The sequence below is a fragment of the Triticum dicoccoides genome, chromosome 6B, assembly GCF_002162155.2.
Source record: "Triticum dicoccoides isolate Atlit2015 ecotype Zavitan chromosome 6B, WEW_v2.0, whole genome shotgun sequence".
Classification (NCBI taxonomy): Eukaryota; Viridiplantae; Streptophyta; class Magnoliopsida; order Poales; family Poaceae; genus Triticum; species Triticum dicoccoides.
The window spans coordinates 135,100,497-135,117,623 of NC_041391.1; the positions used below are offsets into that span (position 1 = coordinate 135,100,497).

The 17,127-nt window shown below is 53.3% G+C and overlaps 1 protein-coding gene across 1 annotated transcript; it reads right to left on the reverse strand.

The window, feature by feature from the left end:
- Positions 1–14,080: 14,080 nt before the first annotated feature.
- LOC119324614 (ethylene-responsive transcription factor 1-like) lies at positions 14,081–16,508 on the reverse strand. The gene is made up of 3 exons (XM_037598388.1): positions 16,128–16,508; positions 14,350–15,222; positions 14,081–14,270 (listed from the first exon to the last, which is right to left on the reverse strand). Exons 1-2 carry the CDS (start codon positions 16,423–16,425, stop codon positions 14,381–14,383), a joined length of 1,140 nt encoding a protein of 379 aa, XP_037454285.1. The 5' UTR covers positions 16,426–16,508; the 3' UTR covers positions 14,081–14,270; positions 14,350–14,380.
- Between the last annotated feature and the right edge of the window lie 619 nt (positions 16,509–17,127).

A 17,127-nucleotide genomic window follows, 5' to 3' on the forward strand; every position in this document is an offset into this window, starting at 1 on the left:
CATGACCACAAGGAGCTTGATCTTTACCCTTGATTATCGCATAACACCATAAACCTCAACCATCTTCGGTATCCTCGATACCACTGTGATCCTCTCACGATCACACAAAGATCATCCAACTTCTATCCTCATCGACCAGGGCTGTTATTAATCATGTCATTATTACTGTTGAGCCATAGTGTGACCTACTATGAACTGCCCATATCCGTGGGCGCGGCTACCAATAGATTTAAACACACCCTGCAGAGGTTAGCACACTGTACCCACAACACGGAACCCAAGGCCTCATGCTCCCATTCGGGTGGACCAACCGCGTTCTGAAAAAACCGATCTATTGCCATGACACTCTCCCGGTCACTCCGACAAACTCCCCTTTGGGTTAAGTCATGGGTGGCCCCAAATGTCACCTCATGACATCCAACGGCCACCGTCATGGCAAAACACAATAGTCCCAAATGGGGACAACCCGGGTACAACAACAACAGGCATACGAGGCTTATGTCCGCCTACCAGATCGGGGTAGCGTGCACCCATAACCTTCCCTAGTTGGAGGCACCAGCAAGAGGCACGACAATAGACCGCATTAGGGCCTTCCCATAAAGGCAAATGTGGTTGCACTGGTCAGTTCGGTTTCAATGGCACTATGACTCAACCAACAGGTGTTCAAGTTTAATTAATGTCCGATTAAACTTGAATGCAAAAGATGTTGAGTCATAATATGATGAAATAATAATGCACATGAGCATGATATCCTCGGTTTCGCTGACTACCTGCTCATCCACATTATTTTGAAAATGTTCCGTGCCCGAGGCCGGCGGCAAGTCCGACGGAGTGTACCCCACCGACGGCAGCGGCGATCCACCCATAGTGGCAGCGTTCCTCCGCCCCCCTGCAGCACCGCCATGGGCCCGAGGATCCTCGCCCAGTCCATACGCGTCAGAACCTGGAGGCAGTCCTGACGGGCTCACCGACGGCGACAGCTCTGGATCATCTTCTTCATTCATCACCGGCCTAGTAAGCTTGATGATGTTCACGTTGTACCAGAGCATTGACGACCGCGCGGATCGCGGCCAAATGGTGCGCCGCCCTCGGCAAGGCTCCTCAATGTATAGCCGTCGCCGGCTCGGAATGCAGTCCGGTCGGTCCGTCCGCAGCCACACCTTCTAACTCGACATATCATGCTAGCGAACTGTACTGTCCACCACTCCAACGACCAACCCCAGACCACGCAACACAGTGTTTGCCATCCGCCTTGTCCACGCATGCGCCGGCACGCCCACAAGCGCCAAAGCCGCAAGGAACGACAACGATGCCATCGTGGCCTGCACGTGCCGCAACCAAGGCCGAAGTGACAAGGAGAAACCCACCATGGACGATGGAGACATGCCACCTTGGCAGACCGTCATCGTGTAGGCCCGCCTCCCCACAGAGAACCAGGAAATCTTCCTGATAGAAGGCTCAAATCGACATGTCCGCCGGACCAATGTGAAACTCTGTATGCAGCGCCGCCGCAATGGCCTCCAAACTGACATCGGGCCTAGTGCCGGTAATGGTGACCACGACCGCCAACAACAGCTCTGCTTCCGAACGCCAAAGATCCTCCGCCTCCTCCATGAAGCAGCACTCCACCGCATCTTCAGCCGGCCGACGCACGTCCACCAAGGCAACCCTCGTATCCTCCGGCTCGAAGGGAACCAAAAAGCTCGGGCCGACATTGGAGTCCATGGAGCCAGCGTGAACCATCTTGGCCCGTGGCCGCCCAGCCCTGAGGGCGCTGGGCGGCAGCGGGCTGGCCGGGGAGGGGGAAGCACCATGGGCACAGCCGGCTGGCTGGTAGATGGCAGCATAGGGGTTCATGGCTGCAGAACCCTGAGGGCGTCCGACAGCGTCGGGCCAGAAGGGGGAGAGGGAAGGACCGTGGGCGCAGGCGAGGGGATGGGAGATGTCGGAGTAAATGACCATGGGTAGCCCTATCTGCTCCCCATGATGTTTCAAGACATCGGGGCCAGCTGCACCCCTCAAGCATCGAATACAAAGGACTGCCTTCATATGGCCGGCCGGTCCAAGCGTCCGGCTGCAGGAAGGCGGCAAGGCCCAAAGAGCGGCCCCGGCGCGGGCCGACTCCAAGGTGGCGGCTACTAGAGCGGCCGACTCCTGACAGGCGGCCACCAAAGTGGCCGACTCCTGGCAAGTGGCCACTAAAGCGTCCGACTCCTAGTAGGCGGCCCACTCATGAGCCCTCAAAGTTTGCACCCACATAACAACGACAAGACAGAGCATGGCTACAGTCCAGCCTGCCACCCCCAAATCTAGGAACAGGCCTGGCCACAGTGCGACATACTGGGCGGCCATACCAAGCCCGACACGGCACTGTTGCCACGCTGCCCATGACATCATCCATGGCAGAGGAAGTCATGCTCCCATGACGGGCTGTCGGTACGGCCCGCAGGCAGCGGGCCCTACCTGTTTGTGAGATGCCAGTAGACGGCAGGCCCTGACCAGTCGGCATGGGGGGAGGCCGACTCCCAACAGCCGGCCCTTCCCTTCCCTTGAAGTTTGTGCGCCGTTAACAAGATAAGACGGGGTGTGGCTACAGTGAACTCCCACCAGGCGGCGGTACTGTAGCCACGCTCTCCCCGACCAAGCCCTCGTCATCAAAGGCAAGGCTATAGTGAAGAGTAGCCGACAGGGCCTACAGGTGGCGGGCCCTACCTGTCGGCCGAGATCTCGGCAGCCGGCGGGACCCACCAAGCGGCGGGCCCAGCGGCCGATGGAGAAGCCGCCGACCATAGACACTTATTGGGCCTACACCCAGCCGGATTACCATTGTACCCCTGGGAGGTAGGCCTATATAAACCCCCTAGGACACCCATGCAAAGGGTTCAGCCTCTTAGAGATTACACACACATATAGAGAGGAGTAGAGCTAGCCTTGCCCTCCTTCCTCCTCTAGCCAGACAGCTCAAGGAGCAACTTTGGAGCCACTTGTTGATCTAGTGATCATGCGAAGACCCCGCAGAGCAGGATTAGGGATGTTATCTCCTAGGAGAGCCCCGAACCTAGGTAAGATGCATCGGCATGCGTGTTTACGCCTCATCCCGTTTCCAGGCACCGGGGATGTTTTATTAGCTCCCACCATGATTAGCCATCCTTTGGCATATGTCGCACCAACCACCCGACAGGAGACGGCCGCGAGGTCGCAGCCACACGAGTAGGGTTGCCAGCTACCCACACCTAGGGCCCTCGACCGGCGAAGAGCTCCACCGCTGCGGGCAATCATGGGCGATGTGGCCGGTGCCCTTCCCACAAACGCAGAGGGTCTCGTTCGTGCAATCCCACAAGATATGCCTGAAATCCCCGCAGTTGTAGCAGCAACCATGGAGGGCGGCCGGGATGCGAGTCCGCGGAGGCCACAAGGTTGGCAGGGTTGGTGAAAGCCGCCAGTGCATCGCGGGTGGGGGCGAGGGCGAGATGGGACAGCGGGGGCGACGGTTGGTCTTGGTGATCCACACCGGGCCGTCCTGCCTCGACGCCGGGGGGCGAGAGCTCCCGACGGCATCCCCTTGGGGGATGGGCCAAATGTTGTGTCGAGCACGCCGGGGACGACGACGGAGGAGCGAAGGGTCAGGCGAGGCGGGGAAGGCGATCGAGCCTGACGAGGAGGACGAGCCTGGGAGAGAAACCCTAGACGCCATGGGGAGGGAGGGTCGACGCCGGCACCGGAGTTATGGCCGGCGTGGGGAGGTGGCCGCCGGGGCCAGAGCGGCCGCCGACGCAAAGGGAGGGAGGCACTAGGAGAGGGGACTCCGAACAGAAGTGACTGATGCCCAGGATTGTATTCTTATATCTATTCCCTCCAAACAGAACGAGAAATATCTGATGGACAATGCTACCATCTCTAAAAAAGATTTAGACCAACACAACATCGGTACAGGAAAAAAGTGTACAGGCTTGAGATCGGCACCACCTGCATGTAATATATTGATGACCCGAATTTTATTTAGAAACTGCTATAGTGAGACAGAGGCATACACAATTATAAATCTATTGAGGACCAATTACCCGAGGCATGTACTGATGTTTCCAGCAAGAAGGCATCATCGCCGGCATCAACAACATACACATATTAATTATTTTTATTGGCCATCACCATGCACCATACCAGCAGGATGTGTTGGCCCCGCCTTCAGTGTTGTGTCATCTATGATCTGCCCATCTATGGCTTGTTAATTTGGAGAAGATATATGTGGGGCGGCAGTAAGGGGTACATAGGCCAGATCAGCGAAAGAGAAAACATAAAGTGGCCTTCCTGGCCTTGACATGGCCGAAGTGAGGTCGTCTCCTCGTCGTTCCTGGCCTTGAATTCTCAGTCAAGGGATTATCCAAGTTCCGGTCACAAGCTATCAAAGTGAGGCTCCTGTTGTGTGATGGCGCCGGCGAGCCGGCAAGGAGGACGTGATGAACCGTCGTCGATTCGTTGTTCCTGGCCTTGAATCTGTTCGTTGTTTCTGGCATTGAATTCTCAGCTGAGGGATTCTCCAGGTTCTGTTCACAAGCCAGCGAAGTGAGGCTGCTATTGTGTGTCCGCACCTGATTTGATTACATCCATTGCAGATCAACTGGCGATGCATAGAGCAACTCCATATATTAACTGTCACCGAAGACTTGTGCAATTTGAGAAAATCAAGTATCTACACCATGCACCCGGGAGGCACAAACATGATCTTGTACTATAGGGTCTCCTGACTATGGCATACAAATATAAAGATCATACACTATAACAGAGACTGCAATGAAAAGGAAGATATGTGCTAGCTATAGTATATGTACGTACGGGTGCCTTGCTCGACCAGCTGGCCATGTGGGTGCTGCAAGTCATCTTGGCCTACATCACAGATGCGCATGCATCAAACTCTATTTACCTGAAACTAATGATGTGCATGAAGGATTAGCCCATCAATCTGAATTCTGAAACTTCTAATGTGCATGAAGGATTACCAATTAAATTATTAACATGATCTTCTCCCCCGCTCATGTCGAGTTGAGGTGTGTCCGTTTCGGGCCAAGCCGCATGAAGCAAGCAAGCTACGTATACTTGCATATACTTCTTGTTGGGTACGTACACCATGACCAAAAGCACCGGCCAGGACCTCACGTCGGTGAGGATTGAGTGGAGTATTATCCCACATGAAGACCCTCGCTAGTTTTTTTCAAGGGCTGCGTCAAGGTTGACGCATCAGGATCATAGATAGAGAAAGTGGCCAGAAGAAAAGGCCATTGTTGTTAGTACAACCCTACGGGTGCTAGAGCCCTAAAGAAACCACATGCGGATTACTCGCTCTCGTCCCTCCTATCTACCATACAAATGACTGAGCCACGTTCACGCAGCAGGCCAGCCGCTCTCCAATCCTGAGACTCTAACTCGATCTTAACAAGAAGGTCGTCCACAGATGGTGACGCGCCATTGAAAACAATGCCGTTTCGGTGCTTCCATAGCATCCATAACACCAGGGTTATCACCGTCCACGCCTCCTTCCTGTATTGATTTTGGGGGTTGAGAGTAGTCCACCATTCGACAAGCTTTGAATCTGCGGACGGCGTCCAGTCCGGCCTACTCCATGTGTTCATGACCTTGGTCCATACCTGCCTTGCTAGAACACATCCGAGAAGCAAATGGTCCAAGGTCTCAGGCAGCTGATCACAGAATGGGCATGCCGATGGGTGCGGCAACTGCCGTCGCTGAAGTCTATCTGCTGTCCAACATCGGTTCCGTGTCGCGAGCCACGTGAAAAACTTGCAAGCAGGGGGGGCCCTGCATCTCCATACCTGCACTGCTCCCGCGCTCTCTATGCGGCCCGCAAAGTGGGCGCGATATGCCGATCGCGCAGAAAATGTTCCTGAGCTCTCCCAAGTCCAGGCAATGGCATCCTCAATGCCCGGTCGCAGTTCAACATGTTGGGTTAGGTCCACCAGCGCCATGAACTCGAACAAGGCATGCGTTCCCATGTCCGGGGACATATCTTGCCACCATCCAGCAGTGAGGGCCTGCTTGACTGTGATCTGCCGCCCACGCTTCTTTACCATAGCATAGAGGTGTGGCATGGTGTCCTCGATGCGGCCATCAGAGAGCCACCAATCTGTCCAAAATCGGGCCATCTCCCCATCTCCAAGCGTGCACCTTGTCGCTGCCTTGTATATTCCCATCGATTCATCTGATACTTGTATGTTAAACTCACTCCACGGCCTGGTGGAGTCGGTCCTCTGTAACCATGGCCATCGTGCCCTAAGTGCAGAGTTCAGGTAGCGCAAGTTCGGAACACCGAGGCAGCCATGCTCCTTGGGCGAGCAAACCTGGTTCCATGCAACGATGCAGTGTCCTCCATTCACCTCGCGTCGCCCTTTCCATAGGAAACCACGGCAAATCTTGTTCGCGGCAGTAATAGTTTTGATTGGCAGGTCAAGTGCCATCATCGCGTGAATCGGCATGGACATCAAGGTAGATCTAAGTAGCTCGAGTCATCCAGCCCGATAAAGCTGTCTCGCCTGCCAAGCAGGTAGCTTGTCAGCCATCTTGTCAACCATGTATTGGAGCTGAGCTGCCGTGATCTTACGTAGCCCCAAAGGCAGCCCAAGGTATTTACACGGCCAGCCCAACACCTGGCACTCCATCTCAGCTGCGATCAACTGCTTCTGCTCGTCGGAGCATCTTATTGGGTGGGCGGAGCACTTTGTCAGGTTAGTGCTGAGACCAGATGCAACACCAAAGTCATACAACAACGCAGCACACGCCCTGAGACTTTGCACATCCGGCTTAATGAACGTGATCACGTCATCCGCATAGATGGAGGTGCACTTCCGAACGCCGGTGGTCGCAAGAGGCGTCAAAATACCTGCCGCCATGGCCTTGTAGAACATATGTTGCAGCCCCTCCATGACAAGGACAAACAAGAGGGGGGAGACCGGATCTCCTTGCCGCAGACCTTGTCGATTGTAAATGACCTCTCCCGGAACGCCATTGAGTAGCACTCTAGTGGAGGACGAAGCTAGAAGGCCAGAGATCCATGCCATCCATTTATTGCCGAATCCCATGTGTCGGAGGATCTCTAGAAGGAATGCCCAGTGCACGCTGTCGAAGGCTTTTGTAATGTCAAGCTTAAGCATCACGGCCTCTCGCCTCGCCGCGTGAAGCTTTCTGGCCAACCCTTGCACCATCATGTAATTATCATGCAACCATCTTCCTTGAATAAAAGCACCTTGGTGCGTTCCGACCAACTCTGGGATGTCCGGGGCCACACGTGTTGCCAACACCTTGGCAACAAGTTTCGGGAAACTATGGATCAAGTTGATGGGGCGAAACTCGCGGATCTCCATGGCTGCAGGCGTTTTGGGCAGGAGAGTAATAAGAGCCTGGTTAATGGACGTGAGGCCGCGGAAATCCATCCTGCCAAAAGTCTGGAAGGCCGCCATGACATCATCTTTTATGATCTGCCAGCAGCTCAAGTAAAACCGTGCTGGAAAGCCATCAGGCCCTGGCGCCTTGTCAAGCTCCTGAGCACGAATGGCTGTCCAGATCTCCTCCTCAGTGAACTCAATTTCAAGGTGACTCATGTCCTTGCGGGGCAGCCCTAGCTCATCCAAATCGAGTGTGAACTCCCGGTCTGTGGTGTCTCCAAGCAGGTTAGAGAAGAAAGAATCGACAGCCTCTGCCATAGACTCATGATCAGTCGTAACCACGCCATCCACTTTGAGCTTGGTAATGAAATTCTTGCGCCTCCTATTACTTGCATGCGCATGGAAGAACTGTGTGCACGCGTCCCCTTCCCGCAAGAAAAGAATCCGGGATCTCTGGCGGGCAATCGTCCGTTCGAGGGAGGCCAGTCCAAGCAACTTGCCTTTTAGCAACCTCCGCAGCCCGATTTCATCATGAGATAAAGCATGACTCTCCATGGCGACATCTAACCGAAGAATGACCTCATTCGCAATGCGAATTTGCTGCTTGACACTTCCCACATACTTGCTGCTCCAGCGTGAAAGATGTTTGGCAGTTGTCCTAAGCTTGGCCGCCTATCGTTTGTACGGGTTTTGTATGAATGGTTGACTGCCCCACGCTCGTCTGACCACGTCTTGGAAGCCCTCAATTCTCGTCCAGAAAGCCTCAAAGTGGAAGCGTCTCCCCCGTGGTAGGTTTGCCTCAAGTACCAGATGTAATGGGCAATGATCTGATGTGCTGGTACTGAGCGCAGAGAGGAAAGATGCAGGGTGCATCGCCTCCCACTCCACCGAAACGAAAACCCGGTCAAGCTTTTCGAGAGTGGCCTCCCTCCGTTCATTAGACCAAGTGTATCTACGGCCATTGAGATAGAGCTCCTTCATGTCGAGGTCCGAAATGCATCTCCTAAAGCGGCCCATCATCTGACGATTGATCCTGTCATTGCTCTTGTCCGACGGGTCCAAAATGAGATTGAAGTCGCCGGCAAGCATCCAGGGGCCTGCATGCAATTCTCTGACATCCTTAAGCTCTTGCATGAAAAGCACTTTGTCCGTATCCTCCTGGGGTCCATAGACTCCAGTTAACCACCAACCGGGTGACCCCTGGAACTGCACCCACGCCGTGGCCGTGTTTTGCGTGATGTGTGGATTTGTCAACTGCGCACATGCAGATTTGGCTGCCAATAGGTCGCCACCACAAGTGCCAATCGCTGGCACATAAAAGAACACATCAAAGGCCGGGCCAAGACATTGCCGCACCACCATTATGTTTACGTCTTGGAGTTTCGTTTCCTGAAGACAAACTACACTCGCGCCCGAGCTCGAAATGACGTTATTTATTGCATTGCATTTCGCCGGGCTATTCAAGCCGCGTACATTCCACACCACTATCACTTGACTTGGGTCAGCCATAGGAAAAGGCCTACAAGCAAGCTACAACAGGTGCACACACTAAAGTGTGTCACACTCCATCCCTCTGCCAAGCGGCAGCACATCCGCCTGCCACCCAAAGAGTCCAACGATTGCCGCAATGTGTGACTGTTGCAACGGTCTCGAGAACAGCTGCACGTATGCCTGCATGGCCTCCTCGCCAATCACCTCTCCTTCTCTTGTGATTCCGAGCTGAACCATGAGCGTGCGTTGCTGGGTTTTTACTGATGCCCCGCTACGAAGCCGACTATTGATCCTCAGACTGCGACGGACGACCGATGGAGGTGTTCGACGTCTCCGTTTGTTCCTGGTCACAGCTGGCCTTGACAGCACCGGCGTGATCTTCTTTCTATACTTGGACCTGAACCTCGCTATAGAGCTGTTGATTGATCTCATCGATCTTGTGGCTGAGCACCTATCCTCCATGGTCCTTGCATCCGACAAGCTCACCAGAAAAGTGTCCAGGACATTTCCTTGGCCACAATCCGCACCCGTGGCATGCTGACCGGACTCGCTGCTTTCCCCAGCGTGGAGGGAAGCGGGCTGGGACAGCGCTTGATTTGAAATTTGAATCATATCAGTTCCATCCAGAGACAACTGTCGTTGGTCATCGTCCCAGCCTTGGCCATGTACGATCTGCAGCCTTTGTGCCAGCGTTGCCGAACCGCTGTTCCTTTCGCTGTCCACCACTCCACAGTTAGGCGTTGCCGGCTCCACCACATTCCCGCCCCTGCCGAGGGCAGGTGTTGAGCAACCATCGGCAAGTGGGGGATCTGGAATCGTCGGGATCGGTCCAGCTCCACCCACCTCGGTCAAAAGCGCGGTGCTGACCAGGGCGTGGGGCTCCTCCCTTTCCACCTCCGCCGTCCTCAGGACCGGCACGTGATGCTGATGTTGATGCTGGCCCTCCCTGCGAGCGGAGGGGGGAACCGTTTCCACCTCGTCGACGGCGGCCGCCAGAACCGTCACCGCCGCGTCTGGCACCTCCGGCTCACCCTCACCGGCAGCCACCTCGTGCACCTGACTGACCCGCGGCGTCCAAGCCGCCACCACCAATGGCAGGTCAACTGCGACCCGCCGGTGACCCGAAGCATCACCTCGCCTCGTCGGCTGCCGCCGCCGCGTGCCCGTGCCGTCCGGCATCCCTCTTGTGTATGTGAAGCGGCGCCTGGTGTGTCGAGCGCCACCCGGACCTTCAGGATCCGTGTCGGGATGGTCGAATTCATCATCGCCATCTCCATCGTCGCCGGAAGAGGGACCAGAGCTCTGCACCGTATTCTCCGTATTCACTATGTGAATGGTAACCTTGTATTCCAACATCGCCTTCTTGAGAGGCACCAACACATCAGCAGGCAAGACGAGGCCGTCGGCGATCTCCACTTCCATCGCCTCGTCGGGCTCCTCCACCAGAATGAGCTTCTCCCTGGGCAGAGCAGAGTGATCATCCGTCCAAGCGTAAACCTCGAAGCTGCCGAGATCCGCCCGGCTAGCGGTCTGCGTGCCAAGACGCTCAACCCATGCCGACGAGCCAAGCATGAACTGAGCCGTCGAACGACTCCACACATGTGGTGGAATATTCTCCATGTCGATGCGAACTCTGTAGTGGAACATCCGGCGAACGGCCTGCAATTGCCTATTCCACGGGGCAAACCTTAGTGAGAAACCACGGCCTTGCACCTCACCGGCGTTCGCGACAGTATCCCGCGCCACCCGAGAGCCGAAAACCAGCAGAAAGTCCGCCGGCCAGAAGCGATGCACCGAGAACGAATCCGCAGCCTCCGGCACAGTTGACTCCACCGCCGCCAGCACCGCACTCGGAGAAACCCGCGGGCGGCCACCCATGACCATGACAACCAAACTCCATCGCAAAGCATCCTCCGCTGCCACCACCTCCGGACTGCGCGGGATGATAACGCGCTCGATCACCGGCCTGTCTGACGGCGATCCCGGCCGCGCCCGTCTGTTGGACTCACCAATCTCCGGCGCCGCAGCCGGCGGCCGCTCCGAGGGCACCCTGCCAGTGGTGACCACTGCAGGGCCCAAGCGAGCGTGCGCCGGTGTCCCGCGCTGCCGCGGCAGCCCGTCCCCAGCAGATGAACGGCCGTGCTCCGAGGGTACCCTACCAGTGGTGACCACTGCAGGGCCCAGGCGAGCATGAGCCGGCGTGCTCCGCTGCTGGAGAGGCGAAGGCGAACGAGCGAGGGGTGGGGTCGGAGAAGGGGAAGGGGAGGGCCCGACGCGGGTGCCAAGCCGCTCCCTGACGGGGCGCGGGTTGGCCGCCGGAGGGGAGTGCGAGCGGGGGTTGCGGCACTCACGAGCGATGTGCCCTGGTCTGCGGCAGCGAAGACAGACCCTCTCGTTGGTGCACATGGCAGCAACATGCTCCTCACTCAGGCAGTTGAAGCAGAGCCCGGCAAGGTCCGGCGGCAGGTCGGAGCGGATATTCATGGACGGAAGTGGCGCGGGGGCCGGAAGACGACGAGGACGGCGGCGCTTGCGGCCCGCCGTCTGCCAACCACCCCGCCCGCCCAGGGGCGGCGCCTCCTCGCGAACGACGATGGAGGAGAGGCGCGGCACGGGGGCCCGAGGCGGAGATGGCAGCGTAGGAGGCGGCCGCGACGCCGGCGTAGGGGGGGAGGCCACACGGGGTGGGGAAGGCGGAGGCGCCGGTCAGGGTGGACACGGTCCGGGCCGGTCCGGTCCCGGTCCGAGCCGTCGTTTGGACCGGCCGCCGGCGGTCCGGACCGGACCGGACCGAGCATCACGACGGTCCTGATTTCTGGGACCGGACCGGCAGCGGCCAAGCCCGGGCCGGACCGAGCGGACCGGCAGCGGCCAAGCCCGGGCCGGACCGAGCGGACCGGCCAACGACCACCGGCGGCGACTTGCACGGGTGCAGCGGCGAGGTGTGCGACGTGCGCTGGTGCTGTGACAAGGTGGGCTTCATGCGAGAGCGCCGGCGGCAAGGTGGGCGAGGTGTGCGCTGGGCGGCGCGCCTGTTACCCACGAACCTGCAGATATTTGTTCATTAGCAGTTTTCCCTATTGCATGCAAGTAATGTAGAACGAGTATGCGGCCAAGATTTTCTGTTTATGGGCCTTGCCGTGATTAGAGGATCAAACCTGACGTCGAGTTCTTCCTCAAATGGCGCCATGAGTTTCGGATCAAATCGTGATTCCGTCGTATTTTTTGTTTCCATCTCGACTGCATAAAAAAGGAAACTGCAACGTGGGGTGATGGCCCATGATTATAGGAATTGGGCGCTATTACATCTACTCCTTGCCTTTCAAAAATACTTGCCTGATTAGTTGGATGCGAAAATCACAGTTGAGCTTTTCTCCCACGATCAAAAAATCACGACCGATCGATTGTTGCTCCCAGATGGTGGCTTGCGTTACGTTCGTGCTGTGCTGAAACGGCTGCCATGGTTGCTCTTCCAAGAAAACTGTATTTTCTGACGAAACTGAAGAAAACTGTATTGTCTGACGAAACTGAATTCTAACAGCTTACTGCTACATCTGACGAAACTGTATTTTGTGAAACTTCGACAGCAGTTGTAAACTGGCATGATCGACGGCGGCCAGACGTAGAGGAGGCAGTCTACTACGGGCAGGTGAAGACGGCGACGGTCGACGACGGCGGGAAGGTGCAGCGCTCCCTACACTGCTCCTCCACTACTCCTTTCGCGCAGGTCGCCGCTGGGATTGTCGGTCTGCTCGGTCGGCTCGGTCAAAAACAGGACCGGACCGAAGATTTCTCGGGCCTGATTCTTGAGCTCGGACCGACCAAGTATTTTACCGGGCCAGGACCGTTCGGTCCGGTCCTTCGCGGGCCGCGAGCCGGGCCAAAAGCCCGCTCGCCACGTCCAGCCTGAGGCGCCGGAGACGCCGAGGGCGAGCCGGTCCGCAGCACCTCACAGTAGGAGCGCACAGGGCCGCAGTCCTCGTCCTCCGATGAGGACATGTCTCCCCAACTCGCAGGGCTAGCCATGCCCAGATGTGGAAGCACAGACTCGGGGGTGGACGCCGGGGCCGGGGTGGCCGTCGGCGGGGGGCGGCTGGACGCCGGGGCTGGAGAAGCAGCCGGTGGCTGGTGGACGCCGCCGCCGGGGTGGCGGGCGGCGGTCGGCAGGCTAGGAGCGGGGGAGCGGGGACCCTCGCTAGTGAGATCGCATCACGTACAATCTTGGACGGCGGCGGCAACGTGAGAGGATGGTTTGGGTTTCTTTTAATTTTCTACTATGTTGTTTTCATTCATATAGGACGGGAGCGCCCGTGATAAAAATTGATGGTTCAAATGTAGTAAAGTTAATGATCTCTAAAATTTAATGATCTGATTTCTTCTATTTTTGTGTGTGTTTTAGTCTGATTTTCTCCACTATAATTGTAATGGCAATGGTGGATAAATTTTTTAACGTAAAATTCTATCTAATGGCTATAAAAGAAAGTCTAATAAATTTAATGGCTAGATGTTTCTATTTATTGTGGTAATTTCTAGCGTATTTATCTTTTTCTGATTAACCCATCAAATACCTAATGATCACTAAAATTTAATGCTGATTTCTTCTATTTTTATGTGTTTTTTCATCTGATTTTCTCTACTATAATTGTAATGGCAATGGTGGGTAATTTTTTAACTCTAATTGCTATAAAAGAAAGTCTCTTAAAATGAACGACTGGATATTTCTATTTATTATGGTAATTTCTAGCGTATTTATCTTTTTCTGGTTAACCCGTCAAATACTTTTTATATATAAAAGAATAGATAGATGCACTGAAATGGAATAGATCCCCCAACTCATGAGTTAGGCGCACTAAATGTTTATCTAAGAACTACATCGGTGAGAAGAACTACATGTAGAAGGAACGACTCCATATGATCACACATCTAGTATCAAAGATCAATAAATCTGGTATATTTTGCCAGAGCTTGAAGTGAAAAGGTATAATATAGAGGTTAGTTTGGCCTAACACACACTTTCAAAAAAGTGGTTGAAACGTCCAGCCCATGCATCAATATGATGCACACAACCATAAACTTAGCAAATTCAGAAGATATCTAGGTTACTTCTATCACCAATTAAACATGCAGAACTAAAGGAAAAAACGATCAAGTGCACAAATTAACGCAATGGACATAGATTCATGTTGTTCACATTCAGAAATGGTAACGATGACATAAAAGGTTACAAAAGATAAATACAACGGTTCATCATAAATGGCTGCCACACATAGACAGTTGAGTAGGGACAGGGTCGATCAGAAAAGAGACTCGGGATGTGACTTTTTTGCATAAGCATATGCTAGCCGAAGGTGACAATAGGGTGCTTCCTAATCTCCCATAGTCTTATTCCTGAAACACGGAACACAAAGTTAAAGAGTGATGAAAAGATTTCAACCTCACACTGAACATGCAATATGCAAAGGCTTACCTTTTGTCCCTATATACAGGGTATGAATCCCTCATAAAAGTTCACCACACATGGGTATGTCATCGAAGCTCCAGAGGTCCATGTTGACAATGACATCCTGTGGCACATTAAAATTCAGAAGGCTATCAATTGGCTCGTCCACGCTATCATCCATAAGAAACCTTGTCCAAGCCTCGAAATCGACATCATTGTTCTCCATAACACGAGGCATCACTGGGTTGTAGGTGTTACTCTGGGCAAGTGCAGATTCAGCTGCTTCAGCAATAACCACTGAGTTGTAGGCGTTACTCTGGGCAAGTGCAGATTCTGCTTCTTCAGCAATGGTAGAAATGGGAGCAATGAATGGTATATCTGGAGTCTTGGTGTCATAATCCCAGTCCAAGTCAGAGCAGCCAAAGGAGTTGCTTCCCTGGTCAGAGTATGGATTCATAACAAATGCTTCAACAGGGGCAACAAAGTTCATTGCAGGAACAAATGACACGTTGTCAGGCAGAGCAAGTGGCTGGTTTGATGCAAAGTCAGCGGATGGGTAGATGAAAGCATTTGGGTTGGCAAGGTTGTTGATTGATGACATGACAGAAGGTTCATGTGCCACGCTTCGCTTGGGTGCTTTAGGAGCAGCAGGGCGAGCCCGACGCTTCTGAGGAACTGTTGGTTCCTTTGGAAAGTTAACCTTGGCCTTGTTGCCACGTATCCTGCGTGCTTCAACATCATAAGCTCTTGCAGCTTCTTCAGCACTATTGAAAGTACCAAGCCAGACACGTGCACCCTTGCTTGGATCTCTGATTTCAGCAGCCCACTTACCCCAGGGGCGCTGACGGATACCCCTGAATTGGTTCTTTCTCTTCCTTTTTGCTGAAGGACCATCAAAACCTACAGTAGTCATGGTGCTTAAGTCATTTTAAGATCAATTTCAATGCTAAGAGGAACCAACACTCACAAATTTCTCCCACAAAAATTAAATAATTTCATCATGGACATGAATTTATATGTAAAATATGATGATGGTAATAAACACTGAACCATGATGGGTCAAGTTCGGGTGAAAGCATTAGTCAATGATAAAACAAAATAAAATAAAATAAAATCACAACTTCATAAATAAGAAAATACAGGGTCCTGATAAACAAGACCTCATGTTATACCTTTGACATCATTCTACAATTAATAATCACAATTGCATTATAGATGATGTAGAATCAATGTTATTTTTTAGACAGATTTGATGACTGGTAGAATAACCATTTAGACTAATAAATCAACGAAATCTAGAACAATCCTTACACACACCTACAACCACCTAACAAGGAAATGATTTAAGAGGCCAAGGCCTCTAAGCAAAACGGAGAAATTTGGCCCTTCCCACAGATTTACCACCCCTTTTGACTAAATGCTAAGCTTATGGTTCACCATCGAAGGTGTAGAAAATTATAAATCACAAGATCAACAACCTAACAACCAAAATTGCTTCTCTGAAAGAAAGGGACAGTGTCAAAAACAGCCTACCAACCGACCACAACAGACAAATGGAAAAGGCCTAATCCTTCACCCAAATAACTTCATGATAGTGCATCCAATCCAAAATCGCTAAACTAACAGGAGTAACACCACCCAAACATAGCCTTCCAACAAGAAAACCTACACAATTTCTCTTCCTACCCAATCAAATGATCAAACCTTTTCTGAACCAGTCACACAATCTTCTGATACAACAATCAACCGCTAAAAGGTAATGATATGTAGATTAAAGACTAGTCCAAGCGACCCAGTTCTGATACCTTGGGAGAGGGAGCTCTTTACGGGGGCAAAGGACTTGATCTCGCTGACCTCGTCGTCGCCATCCTTCTCATCCACCATACTGCGCTCGAGATCCAGGTCAGAGTCCCCGGAGTCGGCCTCGAAGTCCTCCTCATTGTCATCCAGGCCGGGTCCCCTGCGCCCGCCGAGCCCCATGACGCGTTGGCCCCCGCTGCCGCCATGTCGAGGCTTCTTCTTCTCAGGCCATAGTGCCTCCTTTGTCATCCTCCGCGTCACTGTGGGAACCTTGACGTCCGCGAGGGGCGCTCCACCGCACATGATGGATGATGGTACCTCGCCGAAGTCGTCGTAAGGGGGAGGGGCCTCGCCGGAATTGGTAATTGGGTAGAATTTTCAATGAAGCGGGGTAGCTGGTATGGGTTGGCAAGTGGGGGTGAGGCCAATCCCCTATATACGCGATGGACATGTGAAGACACGAGAGGGCTTGCGGTGGGTCCCACACGTCAGCGAAGGTGTGCGCTGCTTGTGGAAGGCACGAGGAAGGTTCCGAATGAGCGTTTCTACTCAGTGAAATCTTGCGTGTTGGGCCCTTGGGAGAAGTGGTATTCCTCGTATTGCCCTTGGGGAATGAATGGATGAATGTACATTTCACTTTATTTCTTTGTAGGCAAGCAAACATTTATTAGCCCAACATTAATTGTTGTACTACAAACATGTAGTACGAGTGTACTACGACTGCCGTACACTCTCCGTCCGGGTTTACTGGATGGGTTCATCCAATCGAACGTTTAACCAAAAATATTCTTATAAATGATTACGTGTAATGCAAAGATTTTTGCGAATCACTCATAGCTAGTTACATCATTTATTAGCTCAATATTGTACTGCACACCTGTAGTATGACTGTACTACTATTGTCGTACTCCTCCCGTCCAGATTTATTGCACGGATTCATCCAACCAAACTTTTAGACAATATCTTCTCATAAATGATTATATCTAATGCGAATATCCTTGCAAA

Coding starts and splice junctions, on each gene's coding strand:
- LOC119324614 (XM_037598388.1), bottom strand. CDS start 16,425: ATGTGCGGTGGAGCGCCCCTCGCGGACGTCAAGGTTCCCACAGTGACG. Junction 15,223..16,127: donor AAAGAGCTCCCTCTCCCAAG/GTATCAGAACTG, acceptor TGACTACTGTAG/GTTTTGATGGTCCTTCAGCA.